Source organism: Theropithecus gelada, chromosome 9, assembly GCF_003255815.1.
Source record: "Theropithecus gelada isolate Dixy chromosome 9, Tgel_1.0, whole genome shotgun sequence".
Lineage (NCBI taxonomy): Eukaryota > Metazoa > Chordata > Mammalia > Primates > Cercopithecidae > Theropithecus > Theropithecus gelada.
Genome location: NC_037677.1, coordinates 43,143,769 through 43,165,662, shown reverse-complemented (window position 1 = coordinate 43,165,662; position 21,894 = coordinate 43,143,769). Strand labels below are relative to the sequence as shown.

At 43.1% G+C, this 21,894-nt stretch overlaps 1 protein-coding gene across 4 annotated transcripts in view; it reads right to left on the bottom strand.

The window, feature by feature from the left end:
* ALOX5 (arachidonate 5-lipoxygenase) overlaps positions 1–21,894 on the bottom strand; it is a 60,732-nt gene that overhangs the window by 25,771 nt on the left and 13,067 nt on the right. For all 4 annotated transcript variants that reach the window (XM_025397888.1, XM_025397892.1, XM_025397890.1 and 1 more), the window contains exons 3-4: positions 21,532–21,613; positions 5,811–5,933 (exon numbers count right to left, since the gene is read on the bottom strand). In XM_025397888.1, the coding sequence (XP_025253673.1) occupies positions 5,811–5,933; positions 21,532–21,613 (205 nt within the window). The remainder of the gene's footprint in view (positions 1–5,810; positions 5,934–21,531; positions 21,614–21,894) is intronic.

The following is a 21,894-nucleotide window of genomic DNA, read 5'->3' as shown; positions in this document are numbered from 1 at the left end:
GCAAGCTATACTTTGACAACCACCGCTGAAGAGGTTGCAATGTTTTCCAAATTAATTTGACTACAGAACAGATTGTTTTTGTTGAGGGAAACATGACTTCATGTTTTGTATTAACTCTTCGTCTTATTTTATGACGCCTTTTTAACAACAATATGATGCTACCTTAGCAAATAACATTGAAATTTTCTAGCCTTGTCTAAATTTTAGATGGATTTCCCCCCTACATTTTCCAAACAAATTTATTTTACAATGGGACACATCTCTGATCTCACAACAAAATTTAATGAAAGTCAGTACGTTTTATAGGCATCAGTTAATAGGAGGGGATTATTTTGAAAATTTCCAAGGATTTCAGAGGTTTTAGGGTAGCATTTGGGAAGTTAAGTGGGAGAATTCTACTTGTGTCACAGGAAAAGCGGTTCCTATGAGTGCTTTGGTGACAGGGCCAAATGGTTTCTGAGCTGGGATGACGATAAGAGGGGATGGGGTCTTCTTCCCATATACAAACCCACGCTTTGCTTTCCAATGCCAGGCCAGCAGGCTCCCTCCTCTTCCCGCCTCTCTTTCCTTCGCCATCACTTCTCCCGACACCCAGCCTGGGCCCTCATTCTTCCTGGTGCTCGTGAGTCCCTCCCTTCCTCCACACGCACTCTGCCCTTCCACTGAGCTCAGGGCCCTTATCTCCTGGCCTGGCCCCTCTGCAGCCTTCCTTGCCTGGGGGACTATCGCTCCTTCCCTGCACCCCTGGTGCCTTTTGTTTTTGTCTTTTGAGACAGGGTCTCACTCTGTTGTCCAGGCGGGAGTTCAGTGGTGCAGATCACTGCAGCTTCCACCCCCCCCGCGGCTCAAACGCTCATCCCGCTCGGGCCTTCTCGAACACTGGGATTACAGGCGTGAGCCTCCGCACCCACTCCCTACCCCTCATCCCCCTTCAGGACGCTGCCATCCATGTAGCTGGGTCGTCTGGAGCACAGGGCATGTGGCCGGCCTGTGGGGCTGGGACAGGGTCGGTGGGAGGGGCTGCCCTCAGAGCGCACCCCCCAGGCCTCTGCCTGCCCCCAGGTCCCCTTTCCTCCGTCCTTTACCAGGAGTCCCTCGTCACCTTCTCCGCTCAGCCCCGCTGCACAGCTCCCTCAACCCAACGCCTGGATTCAACTTCGCCCCAGCCTCCTTCGTGCCCAGCGTCCCTTGTAAATGACCCCCCGGGCCGGGTGCCCCGCGTTCTCTCTCGGCCTCTCCCCAGTGGCCTGCTCTCCGCCTGCCGCGCACGCCCGACCTCCCTGCCTCTCTCTGTGCCTTCACCTGACCGCAAAGGCGGCCAGGGCAACCTCCGCGCGGCTTGACTGTCACGGCTCCCTATTTATCCCTGGACGTGGGAAACTCGGGCTCATAGCGCCTCTACTTACACTGCGGCACAGACTGGCGCTTCCTATGCCGCCTTCACCGGAAGACACCCCTGGCGTCCTGGGTGAGGGCGGGGTCCTGGGGTGAGGGCGGCTCCATCCGCGACCCTTTCCGGAGCTGCTCCCGCCCATTCTCATAGAGGGAAATAGCAGGGCGTGTGAGCCCCCCACCCCTGGCCCCCACCTCTTCCAGAACCGGCCGCCTATCTGCACTGTCCCGCCCCACTAGGAAGGAAACTCTCTTTCTCAATTTCCTTTAACGGGGACATTGTCTTTTCAGCCCTGCCACCCCCTGCAATCGTCTTCCAGGCTGCAAACAGGCTGTGGGGTGGTGAACACATCAACTGCTCTTCCCTCCACACCACCAGGAAATTTCGCAAACCACTTGGCTCTCGGCGGCCTGGCCTCGCCACACCTGTGCCCACAGTCTCTCTCCGCTGCAGTCCCCTGTGCCATTCTCCAGGTCCCACGTACCTCTGCCTGGGCCCAGTAAGGCCTGGACAGATGGCCCACGGCTGCAAAGCCTTCCTGGGCCCCATCAGAGAGAACGCCCAGGTGGAGCGAGGGTCCCCTGCCCACCCCGCAAGCGCAGGGGCCCTTCCAAGAGTGCAGCCCTAGGCCGGTGTGTGATGGTGGAGATAGGGTCCCAGAGGGCCCGAACCAAGAATGGAGAAGACTAAGGCTGTCTTTAGGAAGAAACTTCTCTGAGGGTCTAATGTATGCGGTCCCATTTTAATCTCACAACAACCCTGAGGAGGAGCTGGGGCCGAGTCTCATTGTTCATTTGAGGACACTGATGCTCAGGGAACTTAGATGACTTCCCTAGGGTCCCCCCCACCCTCACCGGCCCAGAGCCCTCTCCTAGGCACCCCTCATCCCCACAATGGCTCCTCTAAGCTGCTTCCTTGTGGTGCAGCCCCCTTGGCTCAGCTCCTCAAATGCAGGGACACCTCTTCTCTCCCCAGCAGACCTTAAGGGTCTCCATCCACTGTACTGGCACAGAGGCGGTGCTCAGAGGCGGGGCTAAGCTTACTGTACAGCCTGCTGTGCCAAGAGGCGCAGAAGGGCGCCTTTCAGGATTCCTTTGCTCTTCTCCTGTCAATAGGCCATCACTCAAGGGGCTAAGTGACAGGACGATGTGGAGAAACGTGGGCTGCAGCACTTCTGGGGCCGAGGGCAGGGTGGGCGGCACTGGGGAGCACAGGGGAGGGGACCTCACTGAGGCCAGGGGCTTCTAGAAGCTTCTGCAAGAAGGGGCTCCTCACCCATGTCTTAGCCAAGAAGTGGGGCAGGCGGGTGTGGCACAGGAAACAGCCAGGTCAGAGACTAGAGGTGCTCTGCAAAGCCCTGCTGGATCCCCACGGTGGAGCGTCCTATGCATGTAGGACCCGAGAGACTGCAGGGGCGGGCACGTCCCTACTGATGTGTCTCCATTTCTGGGCAGAGACATCTGGGCTCTCACCTGCAGCTGAGCCAACCAAGAAATTATATTTACTTTTTAGAGCGAGCCTCCAACAAGTTATACATGCACTTGAGAATGAGCCCTCCCCGTGTCTTGAGAGATGGAGTCCAGGGAGGCAGCTGGAAAGATGCTCCTGCCCTCACTCAGGAGAGATGGTGGAGCTGGGAGAGGAGGAAGCACTCCCTGGGACCCAGCAGATGGACTTGACTCAGCAAATAGATGCAACCTTATGTGGGGGGTGGGGAGGCCCAGGGAGGCATACAGGCCAGTGGTCTTAATCCAGGCTATATACTGGAATCCCCCAGTAGCCCTAAAATATAACTGTGCTGGACTGCCCCTCCTTCCACAGTTTGTGCAGAGTGGGCAGTATAGAGTCTGTAACACTAGACACACAGGATTGAGAACCACATATCTAGGCTGTTAGCCGTGATGGGGATACATGAAAAGGAGGTGCACACATACCTCCTATACCATAGGATAGGCACTCATTAAATGCTGTTAAAATGGAGCGTGACCCAGTTGGCACTCAGGGGCACTCAGGGGCCAGCTGGGTCACACTTTCATTTTAATAGGATTTAATGAGCACCTATTCTGTGACAGCTGCTAAGATACAGAGGCTCCTGAGACACAGAGATGACAATGACCTTCAGAAACACTGAGCAGACATAAGAAAGGCAGTCTGGCCTTCACTTTCACTCCACCATTCATTCATCCATCCATCCATCCATCCATCTATCCATCCATCCATATCTCTGTCTACACTTCCATCCACCCACCATCCATTCGCCATCAATCCATCAATCCATCCATCCACCCATCTGTCCATCCATTCATCTCAGTATCCATCCATCCATCCATCCATCCATCCACCCACCATCCATGAATCCATCCATCCATATATCAATTTCTCATCTATCCCTCCATCCATCCACCATCTACCTCTTCTTCCCTCCTTCCTCCTTACCTTCATCCATCCATTCATCATCCATCTCTCAATCCATCCATCTGCTTGTCCATCTGTTTGATTGTCCATTCATCCTGTATTCCTCCATTCCCTCCTCCACCATTACTAAGCCCAGGTGGCACTACTCTCCACCTTACTACCTCACCATCCTTACCATCCTCTCCAAACTGTCTCTTTCATAGGGGCCTTCTGTCCTGCTTGTCCCATCCTGGTCTGGGACCTACCCCACTAAAGCTACATGGCTTTGATCAGCAATCCCAATCCCAGAGTAGGGGAAGGGAAGTGAGCCCTTAACTTCCATGATGTTTCCAGGGAGATGTTGGGTACTGCTGCATTACCAATCCAGATGCTTGGTTTTACTTTTTCTCTCTAGGAGACCCTGATTGTGGTAGGAGAAAAATGCTCCAGCTTTGGACACAAACAGACCTAGATTCAAATCCTGGTTTTGCCAATTTCTGCCTAAATGACTTTAGGCAAACTCCTTGACCTTGACCCTTGAAGACTCAGTTTCCTCACCTAGAAATGGTCAATAATATTATTTACCTCCCAGGATGGCCATGAAGCTTAAAATAGATTATTGTACCCCCCAAAACACCTACAAAGTGTTTAGAATAAATAATGTTATTTTAAGCTTTGAAGACTGGCTGAGTTCTCAGCCCCGTCTACCTGCTGGGTATGCAGACCCAAGGCCAGGGTCCCACCCTCGTAGACTGTCATCTGTAGGTGTGGGGTTGGCCTGGCACTGGGAGGTGCTAATGCTCCTCAGAGGATTCTAGGTATAAGAGGAAATGAAAATCTTTGGACCCCAATTCACTCTGCCAAAAGGGAAAAATTAAGCTGAAAGCTGAGTCATGCAAGGAACTAAGATAGCTACAGATAAAAGGTAAAAACCCCCACAGGTAGCTCTCAGTGTTCACCTTATCAATTGCTGATGTACTGAGTGCAAGAGGAATACATAACTGACTATTCCCCTACCTGCTCCTTTTCCTTTGCAACATGTGGATTCAGTAATGTGACTATGCTGACTATCCCTTTCTTCCCTCCAGCCTGCTTTTCTCCTTTAAATATTGATGCCCTTAAAGGCATCTTTGGAAAAAGGCAAAGACCACCAATTGTTCCTGTGGATTTGTGTTCCTTTTTTCCATGTATGTCTTTAACCTTAGCAAAATAAACCTCTAAATTGATTGAAACCTGTCTCACATACTTTTTGGATTACATAAGGGTTAGTCCAGTTTCAGAACCATGGATTTAGGGTTTACCAAACTGACATGATTTTTACAATTCCCTACAAGGTCAATGTGCAGATTTAAAGACCCCCTCCTCTACCCCTGGGGTAGGGTCAGGGGATCCATATGTTTAACAAGCAGCCTGGAGTCTCCTGATAGCCTGGGCAAGCTTTAAAAAGCCCTACAGACATTCAGATGAAACAAAGGTGCACAGAACCCATATTTCTGCCACTTATTAGCTGGGGGCCTTGGGCAAGGAAGGTACTCGACCTCCGTATTCCTCAGTTCCTCAACTGTTAAATGGAGACAATGACTGTGACTCCCTCGTGGGGTTGTGATGGAGGAACCAGGGACGTAGGTCATGGGATCAGCACTGGCATTTTGGCCATTCTCACCATAGCACCTGCCATCTTGGTGACAGCCTGGACACAAAGCCTTCACACCTTTGAAGTGGCCATAGAGGGGATGAGATGTGGACAGGGAAGAGGCATTCCAACTAAAGACGCCTGCTTTGGGCCAAAAACACATGTATGTCTGGTGTCTGGAGTCCTCTAGGTTGTGACTTTTTTAGATACTGGTTGTCCTGCAATTGTGCATTGAGAATCCACTCTATGGCCAACATATCATCAAAGCATTTGGCTCAGCTAGGCTGTTCCCCCAACCCAAGGGCCCCATCAGGAAAGGAGTGAGGGTCCCACCCCCAGCACCAGCCACTGGAGGGGCTGCCCAGAGTCCCTCAGTTCTCGTAAACTTACGCTTTGGAGTAATTCAGAACAAAGTCCACTCCTTTTTCACTATCAAACTGGATATCACGGGGTAAATCCTTGTGGCATTTGGCATCGATGCTCAAGGGAAAGCCAGGGCTCCACTCCATCCATCTGAGCATGAGAAAGGAGAAGAAATTGGGTTAAATGCCGGCCTTTGGTCTGCCCCTTCAGCTGAGGGCTGCCCACACTGTCAGACGGTGTTACACAGGAAGACTGATGTACCCACAATTAAAGTCAACACATCACAGGCTGACCCTGTGTCCAGTAAGCTTCTGGGACCTCTTCCAAAGTCCAGCGGCACCAACTTTGCTGTGCCCTGAGCATCAGAGTGGGAACCCTGAGACTGAGCTTACGGTGGTACAGGTGCACACCACTGCATAAAAAGTTCTAAAGGTAGTCTAGGGAGACCTCACTTACTAGAGGTGACACTGAACAGCAGAGGCCTGCCTTGCCAGTCACTGGAGGTAGAAGGCGTTAAGGCTGCCCAGCCACGCCCAACCTGGATGTCCACCATTCTGCCAGCTTGGTCAGTGTGTGCCCTGGACTGCGTGCATGTCCTGCATGTGGCATTTGGGGAAATGGGACAGTTCTTATGCCTTCACAATAGGACGACAAGGCAGCAGGTGGCCTGGGAGAGGGACCCAGACACAGACAGCTAAAAGGCTTCCCTCTCTCACCTGCTGGCTAATAGCAGGTTTAGAGATTATTACAATCCAAACAGCTTCCCCAGAGACAAGCCATGCACTGCATCCAATAAACATGCTCAGATCCTGGCATCCTTGAAACTTATCCTGTGGCATTGGGCATTTGCGTTTTCAAAAATGTTTATTTTGCTTTTCTTTTTGTTTACTTATTGACTAAACTTAAGCTGTGAAAATGTCAGAGGTGTTTGAACCACAGCAACTCCATCTTGAGTAGGGGCTGGGTAAAATAAGGCTGAGACCTACTGGGCAACATTCTCAGGAGGTTAGGCATTCTAAGTCACAGGATGAGATAGGACGTTGATGCAAGATATAGGGCACAAAGACCTCGCTGATAAAACGGGTTGTGATAAAGAAGTCGGCCGAAACCCAATGAAACTAAGATGGTGATGAAAGTGACCTACGGTCATCCTCACTAGTCATTATATGCTAATTATAATGCATTAGCATGCTAAAAGACACTCCCACCAGTGCCATGACAGTTTACAAATGCCATGGCAATGTCAGGAAGTTACCCCATATGGTCTAAAAAAGGGAGGAACCCTCAGTTCCTGGAATTGCCCACCCTTTTCCTGGAAAACTCATGAATAATCCACCCATTGTTTAGCACATGATCAAGAAGTAACTATAAGTATGCTCAGTCAAGCAGCCCACGCTACTGCTCTGCCTGTGGAGTAGCCATTCTTTATTGCTTTACACTCTTAATAAACTTGCTGTCTTCCACAATGGTTGAACTAGTTTACAGTCCCACCAACAGTGTAAAAGTGTTCCTATTTCTCCACATCCTCTCCAGCACCTGTTGTTTCCTGACTTTTTAAGGATCGCCATTCTGACTGGTGTGACATGGTATCTCATTGTGGTTTTGATTTGCATTTCTCTGATGGCCAGTGATGATGAGCATTTTTTCATGTGTCTGTTGGCTGCATAAATGTCTTCTTTTGAGAAGTGTCTGTTCATATCGTTTGCCCACTTTTTGATGGGGTTGCTTGTTTTTTTTTGTAAATTTGTTTGAGTTCTTTGTAGATTCTGGATATTAGCCCTTTGTCAGATGAGTAGATTGCAAAAATTTTCTCCCATTCTGTAGGTTGCCTGTTCACTCTGATGGTAGTTTCTTTTGCTGTGCAGAATCTCTTTAGTTTAATTAGATCCCATTTGTCAATTTTGGCTTTTGTTGCCATTGCTTTTGGTGTTTTAGACATGAAGTCTTTGCCCATGCCTATGTCCTGAATGGTATTACCGAGGTTTTCTTCTAGGATTTCTATGGTTTTACGTCTAATATTTAAGTCTTTGATCCATCTTGAATTAATTTTTGTATAAGGTGTAAGGAAGGGATCCATTTTTAGCATTCTACATATGGCTAGCCAGTTTTCCCAGGACCATTTATTAAATAGGGAATCCTTTCCCCATTTCTTGTTTTTGTCAAGTTTGTCAAAGATCAGATGGCTGTAGATGTGTGGTATTATTTCTGAGGACTCTGTTCTGTTCCATTGGTCTATAGCTCTGTTTTGGTACCAGTACCATGCTGTTTTGGTTACTGTAGCCTTGTAGTATAGTTTGAAGTCAGGTAGCGTGATGCCTCCAGCTTTGTTCTTTTGGCTTAGGATTGACTTGGCAATGTGGGCTCTTTTTTGGTTCCATATGAACTTTAAAGTAGTTTTTTCCAGTTCTGTGAAGAAAGTCATTGAATCTATAAATTACCTTGGGGAAGGCATTGAATCTATAAATTACCTTGAGCAGTATGGCCATTTTCATGATATTGATTCTTCCTATCCATGAGCATTGAATGTTCTTCCATTTGTTTTTGTCCTCTTTTATTTCACTGAGCAGTGGTTGGTAGTTCTCCTTGAAGAGGTCCTTCACATACCTTGTAAGTTGGATTCCTAGGTATTTTATTCAGCTCAGAGTGACTTTGATGCTGCCTTGTAGTTGGACAGGATTTATGGGCAGAAAAAGGAACGTGATGTACAGAAAATGGAAATGAGGTACAGAAAGAGCCAGACTGGTGATGGCTCAGCATTTGCCTTACTTGAGCCCAGTTTGAACAGCTGGCCACTGTGAGTGGCTGAAGTCTGGCTGCTGTGATTGGCTGAGACTTGGTTACTTGCTATGAGAGTAGGTGACAGTCTGTTTACATGTCCAGTTAGGTTACAGTTCACTATGTACAGAGAAACTTTTAGGCTGAATTTAAAATATGTAAGGAGAAAGGTTTAAACTAAACTCATTAACACCTAGAAGAGAGAAGGTGTTCATTCAATAACTAATTATGGAGCACCTACTATGTGCCAGGAAGTGCTTTGTGCAAAATAGAAGAACATGTAACCCCAATACAGGGCAAAACTACAAAGAAATGGAAGCCATAAATGAAACTATGAGAAACATATAAACCAAAAATAAAATTCTAAGCCCTGCAACTGACTGATGGACCCTTCCCTTGGCCAAGGGCATTTCAAAGTTAACCTGAAAAATTAGTTCAGGCCATAATAGGGATGGGTGGCTAAACATGCCTCATTGTACTCTCTTCCTTCCTGGAATTCAGGCACAGCTGATCAGCATTCACATCAACACAGAGATGTTAGGTCTGATAGAACAGACTCTTTAAGATTGATAAGAAACATTTACGATTGATTCTACCTGAAGCCTGCTATCTGGAGGCTTCATCTGCATGATAAAAACTTTGTTTCCACAACCCCTTATCTTAACCTAGACATTCCAAGTTTTTAGATAATAATTCTTTTAAACAGTTGCCAATCCGAAAATCTTTGAATCTGCCTCTGACCTGGAAGCTCCCCTCCCCCAAGTTGTCTCACCTTTCCAAATTGAACCACTGTCATCTTACATGAGACTGATGTCTTATGTTTATCTAAAATGTATAAAACCAAGCTGTACCCCAACCACCTTGGCTGCATGTTCTCAGGATCTGCTGGGGCTGCATCATGGGCCGTTGGTCAGTCATATTTGGCTCAGAATAAATCTTTTCAAATACTTCACAGAGTGTGACTCTTTTCATTAACAGACATGAAAGCCAGATACAGATGTAATAAGCAAGGAGGAAGAGCTCCAAAAGGAGAGAGAGTAATATATGGAGAAGTGAAAAAAATCAAAGAAATAAAAGAACTTCCTTAAGTTGAAAAATACTTCAATATCTTAAGTCTGTGAAAGGAAATTAAATTTTAGGACCCCAGACTCATTTAGCCAAAGGGAAAAGTCGAGCTGGGAACTATGTCATGCAAACCTGCCTCCCCCTTTTGGTTCCTAAATAAGATGGCTATGATGAAAAGCTACATGTCTCCACCGTATTTTGCTCACAAGGAAATTCCTAGTGAACTGTTAAAATTTCACCATGGCAATGCAAATTGATCGCTTATCTTTACAAGCGCAGTCACCCACCAGATACAAATGCATATCTGATTGTTCCCCTGCCCTATTTTGTCTATTTTCTCTTATGTAAAATGCAGATTCCCTGCATTTTTCCTCTGCCCCATTTGTTTATATCATCTTATGTTAAAAAATGCAGATTCACTGAGCCAGACAAAGGCATGAATGACTATTTTTCCCTGCCCTGCTCTTACATGAAAATTGTGTACTTCTCAATATCCCGCCCTTTCCCCTTTAAATTTGGAGCCCTCAAAATCATCTTCAGAGAAAGACATAGAGCTGTCTCCCAGGCATGCATCCTTAACTTTCGCAAATAAGTCTCCTAAAATGATTGAGACTCGTCTCATCATTTTTCTCAATGACAAGTCTTAGGTGGAAAAAAAAAAAAAGGAAAAAGATACATCTAGGTGTATACTGATTAAAATTTAAAATGTCCAAGAGACAGGAGAACATGAGCGAAAGAGAGAGAGAAGGAGAGAGATGCAGAGAGTGAACGAGAGAGGAAGAAAGTGGGGGAGGGAGGGAGATAGAAACTCTAGGAAAAGAAACAATCAAACTATCATTATATTTCTCCTTTGTCATTCTGAAAATGGGAAGAATGAAGTGTATACAGACTTTTTTTAGATCTTCATCTAAGCCTCTCATATTGTCATCAATGAAGGCAGGGGAATTTGTTTTGAGGGGATGGGTGGGGGGACAGGAGGACAAGCACAGACTCAGATCTTACACTACACATGAACCTTCTGAGGAAATTAATTGAACGCGTTCAGCTGAACAAAAATTAAATTAGAATGAATCAATAAACTCCTAAATACAGCAAAGAATATTCATTATAAAACTACAGCAAATATAATAGTAAACAAAGAAACAAAAATATGAGAGCGATGTTCATCCCTACCACCACTACTTGTTTTGAGAATTCCAGCCATGCAATAAGAAAAGAGTATCAGTCATGTAGATAATGGAAAGTAAGAGACAAAATTATTATCATTTAGATAATACGAGCACATTAACTAACCAGGCTCACTAACAATAAACAAACAAGATCAAGTGATTAGAACCAATGTAAGAATTCAGTAAGAGACCAATGTACAGTAAATGTAAGAAACGAGTAATTTACAGTTATCCCAGCAACATTTTTGCAAACAGAAAAATATCCTGCTCAGAACAGCAAATGCTACATGTAGAGTAGCTAGAAAGGTGAAGGACCTGCATGAAGAAAACTAGAAATTCTACGGAAGGACATGACACAGGATCTAAAGAGGAGGAAAGACATGCTGTGTTCTTGGATAGAAAGATTGAATCTCACTAAAATGCCGACACATAACACAGTTATGTGAAATTCAAAGTAATTCTCATTATGAAAATCTTAAGAAAGAACAGTGAGATATGAAACAGACATTAACATTTATTAGAAAGTTATGATAACCAAAAAATGGTGCTGGGGTCTGAAGTAGAAAAATAGGCTAACACATGAAGTGCAGAAACAGAGCCAGAAACTATGTGTGCATAATACAAAACTCGCCAACACTTATCCAGTGCTTTCTATGTGCCAAATACTATTCTCTGTGTTTTCATGGTTTAACTTATTATCTCAAAATCCCTAAAAGGAAGGCACTGTTATTTCCCCCATTTTATAGCTGAGGGAACTGAGGCACAGACAGATTAAACAACTTTCACAGGACTGGAGAAAGTGCCGGTAAGTGTGAGTTGAGCCCAGACACTCAACTCCAGAGCTCATGACTACCATCCTGTGCCAGCTTGTACTGTGGGTGTCATCATCCCTGTCATCCAAGTCAGGAGGAAGGACATCATCCCTGTCATCCAAGTCAGGAAGGAATGCTACAGGGAGAGTTCCACCCCTACTTTGCAGCATGTATGAAAATATGTGGCAGGAGCGGGGCATGGTGGTGCACCATGCTACTTGGTGCTCCCCACCATGCTACTTACACTCCCCAGCTACTTGGGAGGCTGGGATGGGAGGATGGATTGAGCCTGGGAGTTTGAGGCTGCAGTGAACCGTGATCATGCCACTGCACTCCAGCCTAGGAAACAGAGCAAGACTCTGCCTCAAAAAAAAAAAAAAACCCAGAAAATAAAAAAAGGTAGATGAATGAAAGGTGCAAAGTCAAAGAGGAAATTATAAAAGTATTAGACGAAATTACAGGGGAAGTATTTGTGTAACACTGGGGTGGAGAGGGCTTTCTTAAGCAAAGTAGGAAACCCAAAAGTTATAGATGTAAACAATACATAGTTAATAAAATAAAGAACCAAAATCTCCTGTGGCAAAAGCAACAGAAGACAAATAATAAATGCTATACATATGTAACAAACGGTTACTATCCTGATATAGAAAGAGCTCCTTTAGATTAATAATTGAAAGAACAATAGGGAAAAAAAAAGCTTATAAATAGGCAATGCAGTGATGCTTAACTTATTAGTGGTCAGGGGTTTTTTGCAGATTAAAACAACCACAAGGTCTTAGGGATTTGTAGACTGTCAAACAAGGTCATCGGGTACTGATAAATGTATGGGTGGGTAAAAGTATCTTTTCATACACAGTTGGTAGGACTGCAAATTACTATACAATTTTGTGAAACGATTTTTGTTGGTATTTCTTAAAATGAAAAAAATGCTGATTTGTTCCAGCAATCTGCGTTCTGGAAATGGATCTGCCAGTAACTAAAGCACCAGTACATCAAGATGTTTGTACAAGATTGGTTCTGACAGCATTGTTTGTACTGCAAGTACCCAAAACAAACAGACACACTTACAAATGGGAAATGAACTGAATGTCAGTGAATAGGGGAATGGCTGAGTAAATTATGGTGCATTCCCAGAAGGCGAGAAATAAGTAGCAGTTTAAGAAGAGGAAAATAAATGAGATACTATTTCACACACAAGAATGAAAACATCTGAAGATGTGAAGTGTTGATGATGCAGGGAAATAGTGAATCTCAGAAACAGTTGCTGGGGTGTCCACTGGCAGAATGCCTTTGGAAAACAATCAGCAATATCTAGAAAGCTTAAAAACACACGTGGTCTGCAACCCTGCAACTCTACTTCTTGGAATATTCCCTACAGTAATTGTTCCATGAGAGCACAGAGAGATGTGTGAGAAAGTTCATTGTAGCTTGGTTTGTAACAGCTAGAAATTAAAGACAGCCCGCATGCCCATCAGCAGGAGAGCGGATAAGCACGTGGGTTATTCAGATACTAATGTTCCATGAAGAAGTTAACTGCATGAACCACATCTGTCCGTGTCAACCAGATCCTCTTCAATACGTAATGATGAGTGAAAAGTGCAGGTCACAGAATGATTAGATTAAATTACATCGATTAACAAACACCCGCACTTTGCCATTTACTGCCGTGTGTGAGTGTGCACGTAACACAGACAGATGCGGTCACAGTGGGAGAGCACAGGCTGTGGGCTATGACCTGGGTCTGCTTCTCCTTCTCCCTGTGTGGCTGAGTGAGTAAGGAGGGCTGGCGAGAAGCACCAGCTTTCTGACATAGTGGGGACTATTCTTAGTCATTGCTTTACTTCCAAACTCTGATCTAGAAGCCTGAGAAATCTTGTGAGAAAGAGGAACTCCAGGATTGTGCAGACAGTGCAAAGTTCAGTGTTTCCTGAACGGAAGCAAAGGAGGGTTTCTGAAAAGGACAGATGAGTGGAAGGAGGAAGAAAAAAATGATTAAATCTTAGAAAGGGGGAAACTATCTCACCAGAAGCCCCCTGCTGCAACATTGTGATAATGTTAAGCAGCTCCCAGAGAATTGGGCTAGTTTGTGTTATCTTAGATGAGTAGATAGCAAAGTTTAATTAGATTTCCCCACTAATTCATACTAAAGTGTCAATGGCTTATAACAAAGTAAACGAATTTTACAGGTATTTTATCTTAACCCAGATTCACAGGCCAGAAGTACTCCGAGAACTGGCTGCAGGGGCTTTGCCAGAGGTGGCTGAAACAGCGAGGGAAGTCGAGGAAGAAGCATCAAAACAACAGCCCTTTGGGATGGGAGGCAGAGCTCAAGTACAATGTATGCACTGCACCAGGTACGAAAGTCTGGAAACACATCATATGGTGCCTGAGCTGAGAGGCTTGTGCACAAATACTCTAAAACAAATCACACATTTATATACCCTTAACGTGACCCACAGCACAGCAGGTTACTCTCCCACACTTGACACTAATGGCATATAAGTTTTATTTTTGATTTTTCAATGGGGAAATAGAATATATAAAATATGTATGGATATGTATATATGCACACACACACTCACACATGCAGAAAAATGTACAAAACACCTGTACGACCACCATCCAGGTCAAAAATCAGAACGTTGTCCGTACCCTCACCCCCTACCTTTCCCAATCAACCCTCCTTCCACCCCCAGTAATCACCATCGTCAGCTTTATGATAATCATTTTCTTGTTATTGTTTAAGGTTCCGCTTCGACACACCTCCCTAAACAATTTAATTCCAAAGTTATGAATTGGCCAGACATGCTCCTGGCTTCTTTCCTTCAACACCGCGTCGGTGAGGTTTGTCCATGTTAGCAGCAGTTTGTTGATTTTCCTTGTTGTGTAGAATTTTCCTTGACAATTTATTTACCTATTCTACTGCTGTTGGACATTGAGCTGTTGCCATTTTTTGGCCATCATGAGTAATGCTGTTGTGAGTATCCAGGCGCACATGCACACAAATTTGGATCCCACTATAGGATTTCTGGGTCATAGATTATAGTGTAGCTTCAGTTTTACTAGATATTGCTAAATTGTTTTCCACGGAGGTCATATCAATTTGTCCTCCTGCTGGGCAATACGTGAGTGTTCCCAGCCCTCTGGATCTTCTTTAATACTCAGGTGTTGTCAGTTGTTGAAGTGTTGCCCATCTGGGGGGCATGTGTGTGGTAGTAGCAGCAGTTCACTGTGATCTTCTGATTCCTAATGAAGCTGAACACCTTTTGTATACTTGCTGCTTATATTTTGTACAGTGAGTACTCAAACCTCTTGCCCATTTTCTAGCGAATGACACTCCCCTTCTTAAAGATTTGCAGGTCCTTCACATGCTAGGAATAACTCTCGTCAGTCACTCCATGACTTGCCTTCTCTCTCTCCTGGTGTCTTTCAATGAACAGAGTGTCCTTAACGTACCAATCTTTTCCTTTGTGTTTAACACGTTCTGAGCCTTGTTTGAAAAATCCTTTTAGCTTGAGACCTGGAAGAATAATCATCTGTAGTCTAAATGTCTTACAGTTTTGTCTTTAACTTTTCAGTCTAATCAACCCCAAGCTGAGTCTCCTGAATGGCAAGAGGTGGAGTCCAATTTCTTCTCCTTCTCCTTCAGCCCTCCGTGCTGGCAGGCCCCTGTCCTCACGATGCACGTCTAGTGGCCCAGTGCCACCCATCAGCCGAGCCCTCCATAACAGACTCAGTAACCACATATGTGAGGCTGTTTCTTGTTTCTTTATTCTGTTTCATGGAATGTTTTTGATGAAAAGGGGGATGGAGCTAAAGATAGTTTTGAGGATGGGGCAATTGTGTTCTTGGTGTGGGATTTCTCACCCCTTGACAGGGTGGCTGGGCATAGGGGAAGAAGGAGCTACAGGGCTGAGAGATGCTGTTGCAACTTAAGAAAAATTAAGAAAAATGAAGATACTGCTCAGCTAGGGCAAGTGTTTGGTGAAACAGGGACCCTTACATGGCTCATGAAAACTGGTTAAAGATTTTTGAGGAGAAATTTGTTAATGTATACTAATAACTTTTACTATTTGGTAATGTCACATCTGGGCATCTATCCTAGGAAAATACTTAATAATGCATACAAATTTCACATACAAGGGTTTTCACATTGCTTATAAGAATATAAAAATTAGAAACCTCCTAAATGTCCAGGGAGGCCGGGTGTTTAAGTGAATGATGAGGCATTCATTCAATGGAATATTACATAGAAACTAGAATAATGTTTATGAGGAGATTTTGAAAATATGGGAAAATGATTTTGCTATACTGCTAAAGTGCAGCAAGGAGGATGCAAAGTGGTATATATAGCACAATCCCACTTTTAAAAAGTGAATAAGACAAAGTGAAAACAACTAAACATGAATTATAGGTATTTTTCTGCTTCTATATTATTTTCCTTCTTTTACTTTTTTGAGTTAAAGAAAACAACCCAGATATACTACATATTCCTTGTAAGAAGTTCAACTATTGAGGAATATGTAGAAAAGTATCACAATATTGGCTCCCAAAGGCCCCTCTGCAGCCCAGGTAACTTCACTGTCCATACAGAATGATTCCTTCCACTTCCTTCCCTTCGAAGGAGACACAGACTCAAATGTTTCCAGGGGCCAAAGCAGGAAATGAAATGAGAGAAAACCTTGATATAGACAACAGACAGGTGCGGCCTGGGGAAGCCTGAAAAATATCTCTGTTTACTCAAAAGTCAACAATGATCCATCAAACACTTGTAGAGGCTGGATACAGCCCATCAGCCACCCATTTCCAGAGGAGTACTCTGTAATGTGTTATTATTATTATCTTCCAAAAAGCTTTATTGAGATACATTTACATACCATTAAATTCACCCCTTAAAAGTATGCTATTGAAAGATTTTAATGTATTTGCAGAGTTGTATGTGTAACCATCATTATAACCTAATTTTGAAATAATCTCATCCCCAAAGGACACCTTGAACCCATTAACACTCACTCCTTGTTCCCCCTCCCCAACTCCTAGTCCTAGGTAACTACTCACCTACTAATCTGACCCTGTGGGTTTGCCTATTCTGGACATTTCATACAGATAGAATCATACAATATGGGGTCTTCCGTAAGTGAGTTTTCCATTTAGCATATTTTTGAAGTTCATTCAGTGTTTGGCATGTATCTGTAGTTCATTTCATTCCTTTTTTTTTCTATTTGAAATGGAGTCTTGCTCTGTCGCCTAGGCTGGAGTGCAGCGTGGGAATCTAGGCTCACTGCAACCTCCGCCTCCCGGGTTCAAGTGATTCTCCTGCCTTAGACTCCCAAGCAGCTGGGATTACAGGTGCGCACCACCACGCCCGGCTAATTTTTGTATTTTTGTAGACACAGGGTTTCCCCATGTTGGCCAGGCTGGTCTCAAACTCCTGACCTCAAGAGATCTGCCCATCTCAGCCTCCCAAAGTGCTAGGATTACAGGTGTGAGCCTCCGTGCCCAGCATTCATTCCTTTTTAATGCCAAAAAATATCCCATTGTATGGATAAACTATATTTTGTTTATTCATTCCTCAGTTAATGGAATTTAGCTTGTTTCTACTTTTTGGCTATTGTGAACAATGGTGCTATAAATACGTGTGTACAAGTTTTTGTATAGATGTATGGTTTCATTATTCTTGGGTAGAGGACTAGGAGTAGAATTGCTGGGTCATATTGTAGCTGGGTTTAAGATTTTGAGGAACCACTAAACTGTTATCTGAAGTGGCTGCGTCATCTTACATTCCAGTAGCAGCATCAGGGTTCCAGTTTCTCCACATCCTTGGCAGCACTTGTTACTATCTGTCTTTTTTATTCTAACCATTTTAGTGGGTGTGAAATTGTATCTTGTGGTTTTGATTTGAAATTTCCTGATGATTAATAATGTTGAGCATATTTTCACATGCTTATTGGAGATTCACAAATTTTCTCTGGAGAACTATTTAATTAAATGCTTTGCTAATTTTTAAACTGGGTTATTCATACAGAATATTTTTAAATTGAGTTGTCAGAATTCTTTATATATTCTGGATACAAGTCCCTTATCAGACATATGATTTAGATATTTTCTCCATTCTGTGGGTTGCCTTTTCACTTTATTGATGATGTCTTTTGAAGTATAGATCTTTAACATTTTAATGACGTCTAACTTGGCTACTTTCTTTTGCTGCCTGCGTTCTTGGTGCCATATCTAAGAGGCTTTGCTGAACCCAAGATTATGAAGACTTACTCGTATGTTTTCTTCCAAGAGTGTTATGTTGCTAGCCCTTACTTTTAGATCTATAATCCGTTTTGAATTTTTAAATTTCTCTAGCAGCGTTATTGAAATATGTCACATACTATAAAATTTATCCATTTAAAGTGTTCAATTCAAGGATGTTTAGTATTAATTTTTACACAATGGACAACCATCAGTTGTAGAACATTTTCATCCCCCGCAAAAGGAACACTGTATCCATTAGCTGTCACTCCCATGACCACTTCCTCACTCCCTGCCCCTAGACAACCAGTAATCTACTTTCTGTCTGTACAGATTTTTCTCTTCCAGAAATTTCATATAAAAGGAATCATACAATATATGATCTTTTGTGACTGGTTTCTTTCACTTAGCATAATGTTTTCGAGATTCATCCATGTTGTAGCAAGTGTCAGTATTTCATTCTTTTTTCATGGTCAAATTATATAGATATATTATATTTTATCCATTCATCCATTAACAGACATTTGGGTTGTGTACACCTTTTGATAGTTACAAGCAATGCTGCTATAATCATCAATGTACAAGTTTTTTTTTTTTTTTTTTTTTTTTTTCAGACGGAGTCTCGCTCTGTCGCCCAGGCTGGAGTGCAGTGGCCGGATCTCAGCTCACTGCAAGCTCCGCCTCCCGGGTTCACGCCATTCTCCTGCCTCAGCCTCCCGAGTAGCTGGGACTACAGGGGCCCGCCACCTCGCCCGGCTAGTTTTTTGTATTTTTTTAGTAGAGACGGGGTTTCACCGTGTCAGCCAGGATGGTCTCGATCTCCTGACCTCGTGATCCGCCCGTCTCGGCCTCCCAAAGTGCTGGGATTACAGGCTTGAGCCACCGCGCCCGGCCAATGTACAAGTTTTTGTGTGAGCATATGTTTCCATTTCTGTTGGGAATATGCTTAAGAGTGGAAATGCTGTCATATTGTAACTCTCTGTTGAACAGTTAGGAGCTAGCAGACTCTTTTCCACGCAGCTGTGCCATTTTACATTCCTACCAGCAGTGTATGAGGGTTCTGATTTTTCCACATCCTTGTCAACACTTGTTCTTGTCTGACTTTTTGATTCTAGCCATCCTAGTGAGTATCAAGTGGTATCTCATTGTGGTGTTGATTTGCATTTCCTAGATGACTAATGGGTCCTTGGAGAAATATCTATTCAGATCCTCACTCATTTTTTTCATTTTTTAATTGGGCTATTTGTCTTTACTGAGTTTAAGAGTTCTTTATAAATTCTGGATGGAAGGCCCTTATCAGATATACAATTTGTAAATATTTCTTCCATTCTGTGGTTCGTCTTTTCACTTTCTTGATGGTGTCCTTTGAAACATAAAGGTTTGCAAATTTGATGACATCATTTTATCTGTTTTTCTTTTGTTGCTGATGCTTTTGGTGTCATATAAAGAGTCCTTTGTCAAATCCAAAATTATGAAGGTTTACTCCTGTGTTTTCTTAAAAGAGTTTTATAGTTTTAGCTGTTACATTTAGGTAGGTATTTGATTGATTTTGTGTTAATTTATGTATATGGTGTGAGCTAAGGATCCAACTTCATTCTTTTGTATGTGGCTATACAGTTTTGCTAGGGACATTTTTTGAAAAGACTATTGTTTCTCTGTTAAATTGTCTTGCTACTTCTGTCAAAAATTAATTGGCCATAAGTGTAAGGGCTTATTTCTGGACTCTCAAGTCTATTTCATTGATCCATATATCAATCCTTATGCCAATATCACATTGTCTTGAATACCATAGCTGTGTAGTAATTTTGATATTGAGAAGTGCAAGTCCTCCATTTTTGTTTTCTTTTTATCAGGATTGTTTTGGCTATTCTGGATCTCTTCCATTTCCATATGAATTTTAGGAACACTTTGTCAATTTCTGCCAAGAAATCAGCTAGAATTTTGATAAGGGTTGTGTTGAACTTGCACATTACTTTGTTATGTAAGTACAGGTTATTACTTTTTTAAAATTGCTATTTTAACAAAATTAAGTCCTCTGATTCATGAACATGAAATGTCTTTCAATCTATTTAGATCATTTTTAATTATGTTAAACAATGTTTTGTAGTTTCATTGTACAAGTCTCAGACTACTTTGTTAAATTTATTCATAAATGTTTATTGTTTTGATTCTATTGTAAATTGAACTTTTTTTACTTTTATTTTCACATCGTTGGTTGTTAATATACAGAAAAACAATTGATCATCTTGTATCTTGCAACCTTGCTTGTTTATTAGTTCTAATAGTTTCTTTTGGTGAATGCCTTCAGATTTTCTATATATAAGATCATGTTATTTGTAAATTGTGATAGTTTTACTTACTGTACTCCAGTGTGGGTGCCTTTACTTATCTTTTACTTCCCTAACTGACCTGGCTAGACCCTCCAGTACAATGTTGAATAGAAGTAGCAAAAGTGAACATCCTTATCCTGTTTCTGGATTCAATCTTTCATCATGAAGTATAACGTTAACCATGAATTTTCTTTTTTTTCTTTGCTCTGTCACCATGCTGGAGTGCAGTAGCATGATCTCAGCTCACTGCAACCTCTGCCTCCTGCATTCAAGTGATTCTCCTGCCTCAGCCTCCTGAGTAGCTGGGACTACAAGTGTATGCCACCACACCCAGCCACTTTTTGTATTTTTAGTATAGATGGGGTTTCACCATGTTGGCCAGGATGGTCTCAATCTCTTGACTTCGTGATCTGCCCACCTCGGCCTCCCAAAGTGTTGGGATTACAGGCGTGAGTCACCCCACCCAGCCTAATTGTGAATTTTCAAACCTTTATCAGGTTGAGGACACTTTCTTCAATTCCTATTTTTTGAGTGTTTTATCATGAATGGGTGTTGATTTTGTCAAATGCCTTTTTTTGTATGTCTATTGAAATGATTATGTACTTTGTTTTGTTCTTTACTCTATTGATATGGTGTATTCAATTAATAGATTAATAGATTTTTGGATGTTAAACCAACTTTGCATTCCTGGACTAAATCCCACATGTTCATATTGTTTAATGCCTTTTATATATTGCTGAGTTAGGTTTGCTAGTATTTCGTTGAAAATGTTTATATCTATATTGCTAAGGGATATTGGTTTATAGTTTTCTTGTGATGCCTTTAGTTTTGGTATAATACTGGTATGAGACAATGAGTTGGGAAGTGTTCCTGCTATTTCGTAAAAGAGTTTATGCAAGACTGGTATTAATTATTTAAATGTTTGATGGAATTAGCCAGTGAAGTTATCTGGGTCTGGGCTTTTAATAGTTTGAATCCTCTGGTCAGTTGGCCGAAGAGTTGTCAATTTTGTTGCTGATCACATATCACTTTTATAATTGAATTGTTATAAGAAGACATAAGAAGTAAGAGGCAACTCCCACAATGGAGAACATTAAGATACACTCAAGCTTTTCTGCCCACTCTTCCTACATGCCAATATGATTGATTCAAAGTTTCATTACTCTCCTCTCCATCTCTTGTCTGGAGTTGTAGGTAAGGTGAAGTTTGGGGATTGTGCAGCCACACTGGGAGTTGGTGCCTTGGTGACTTTCCAGCAGTGACGGGACATACGCCATGAAAAGGGTTTATTTCATACCATGCACTTGAGCTAGAAGAAATCACGGCCCCCGTGACCACCTGATCTGATGTCATAACTCACCGATACTGTTTTTGCCGTGTTTCCAGTTCTTTACGTCGGTGTTGCTTGAGAATGTGTATTTGGTCATCTCGGGCCAACTTTGCTGTAAAGAAAGAACAGCATGAGAGGAGCCTTAGGAAGAACAATAACAATGCCCAATGCACATGTGCTTGGACTTGGGTTCCATCACTGAAGCTGTGTGACCAAGAGTTGCCCTGACCCCTTCACATGTAAAATGGAGATGATAATGCCTACTTCTCCGGGTCATGGTGTGCATTTGGGGAGAAAATGCAGGAAAGCCCTCCACACAGCACCTGGCATGCAGCAAATGCCAATGGATGGAAACAATGACCATTATCATGCCTATAGTCATCATTGGCCTGA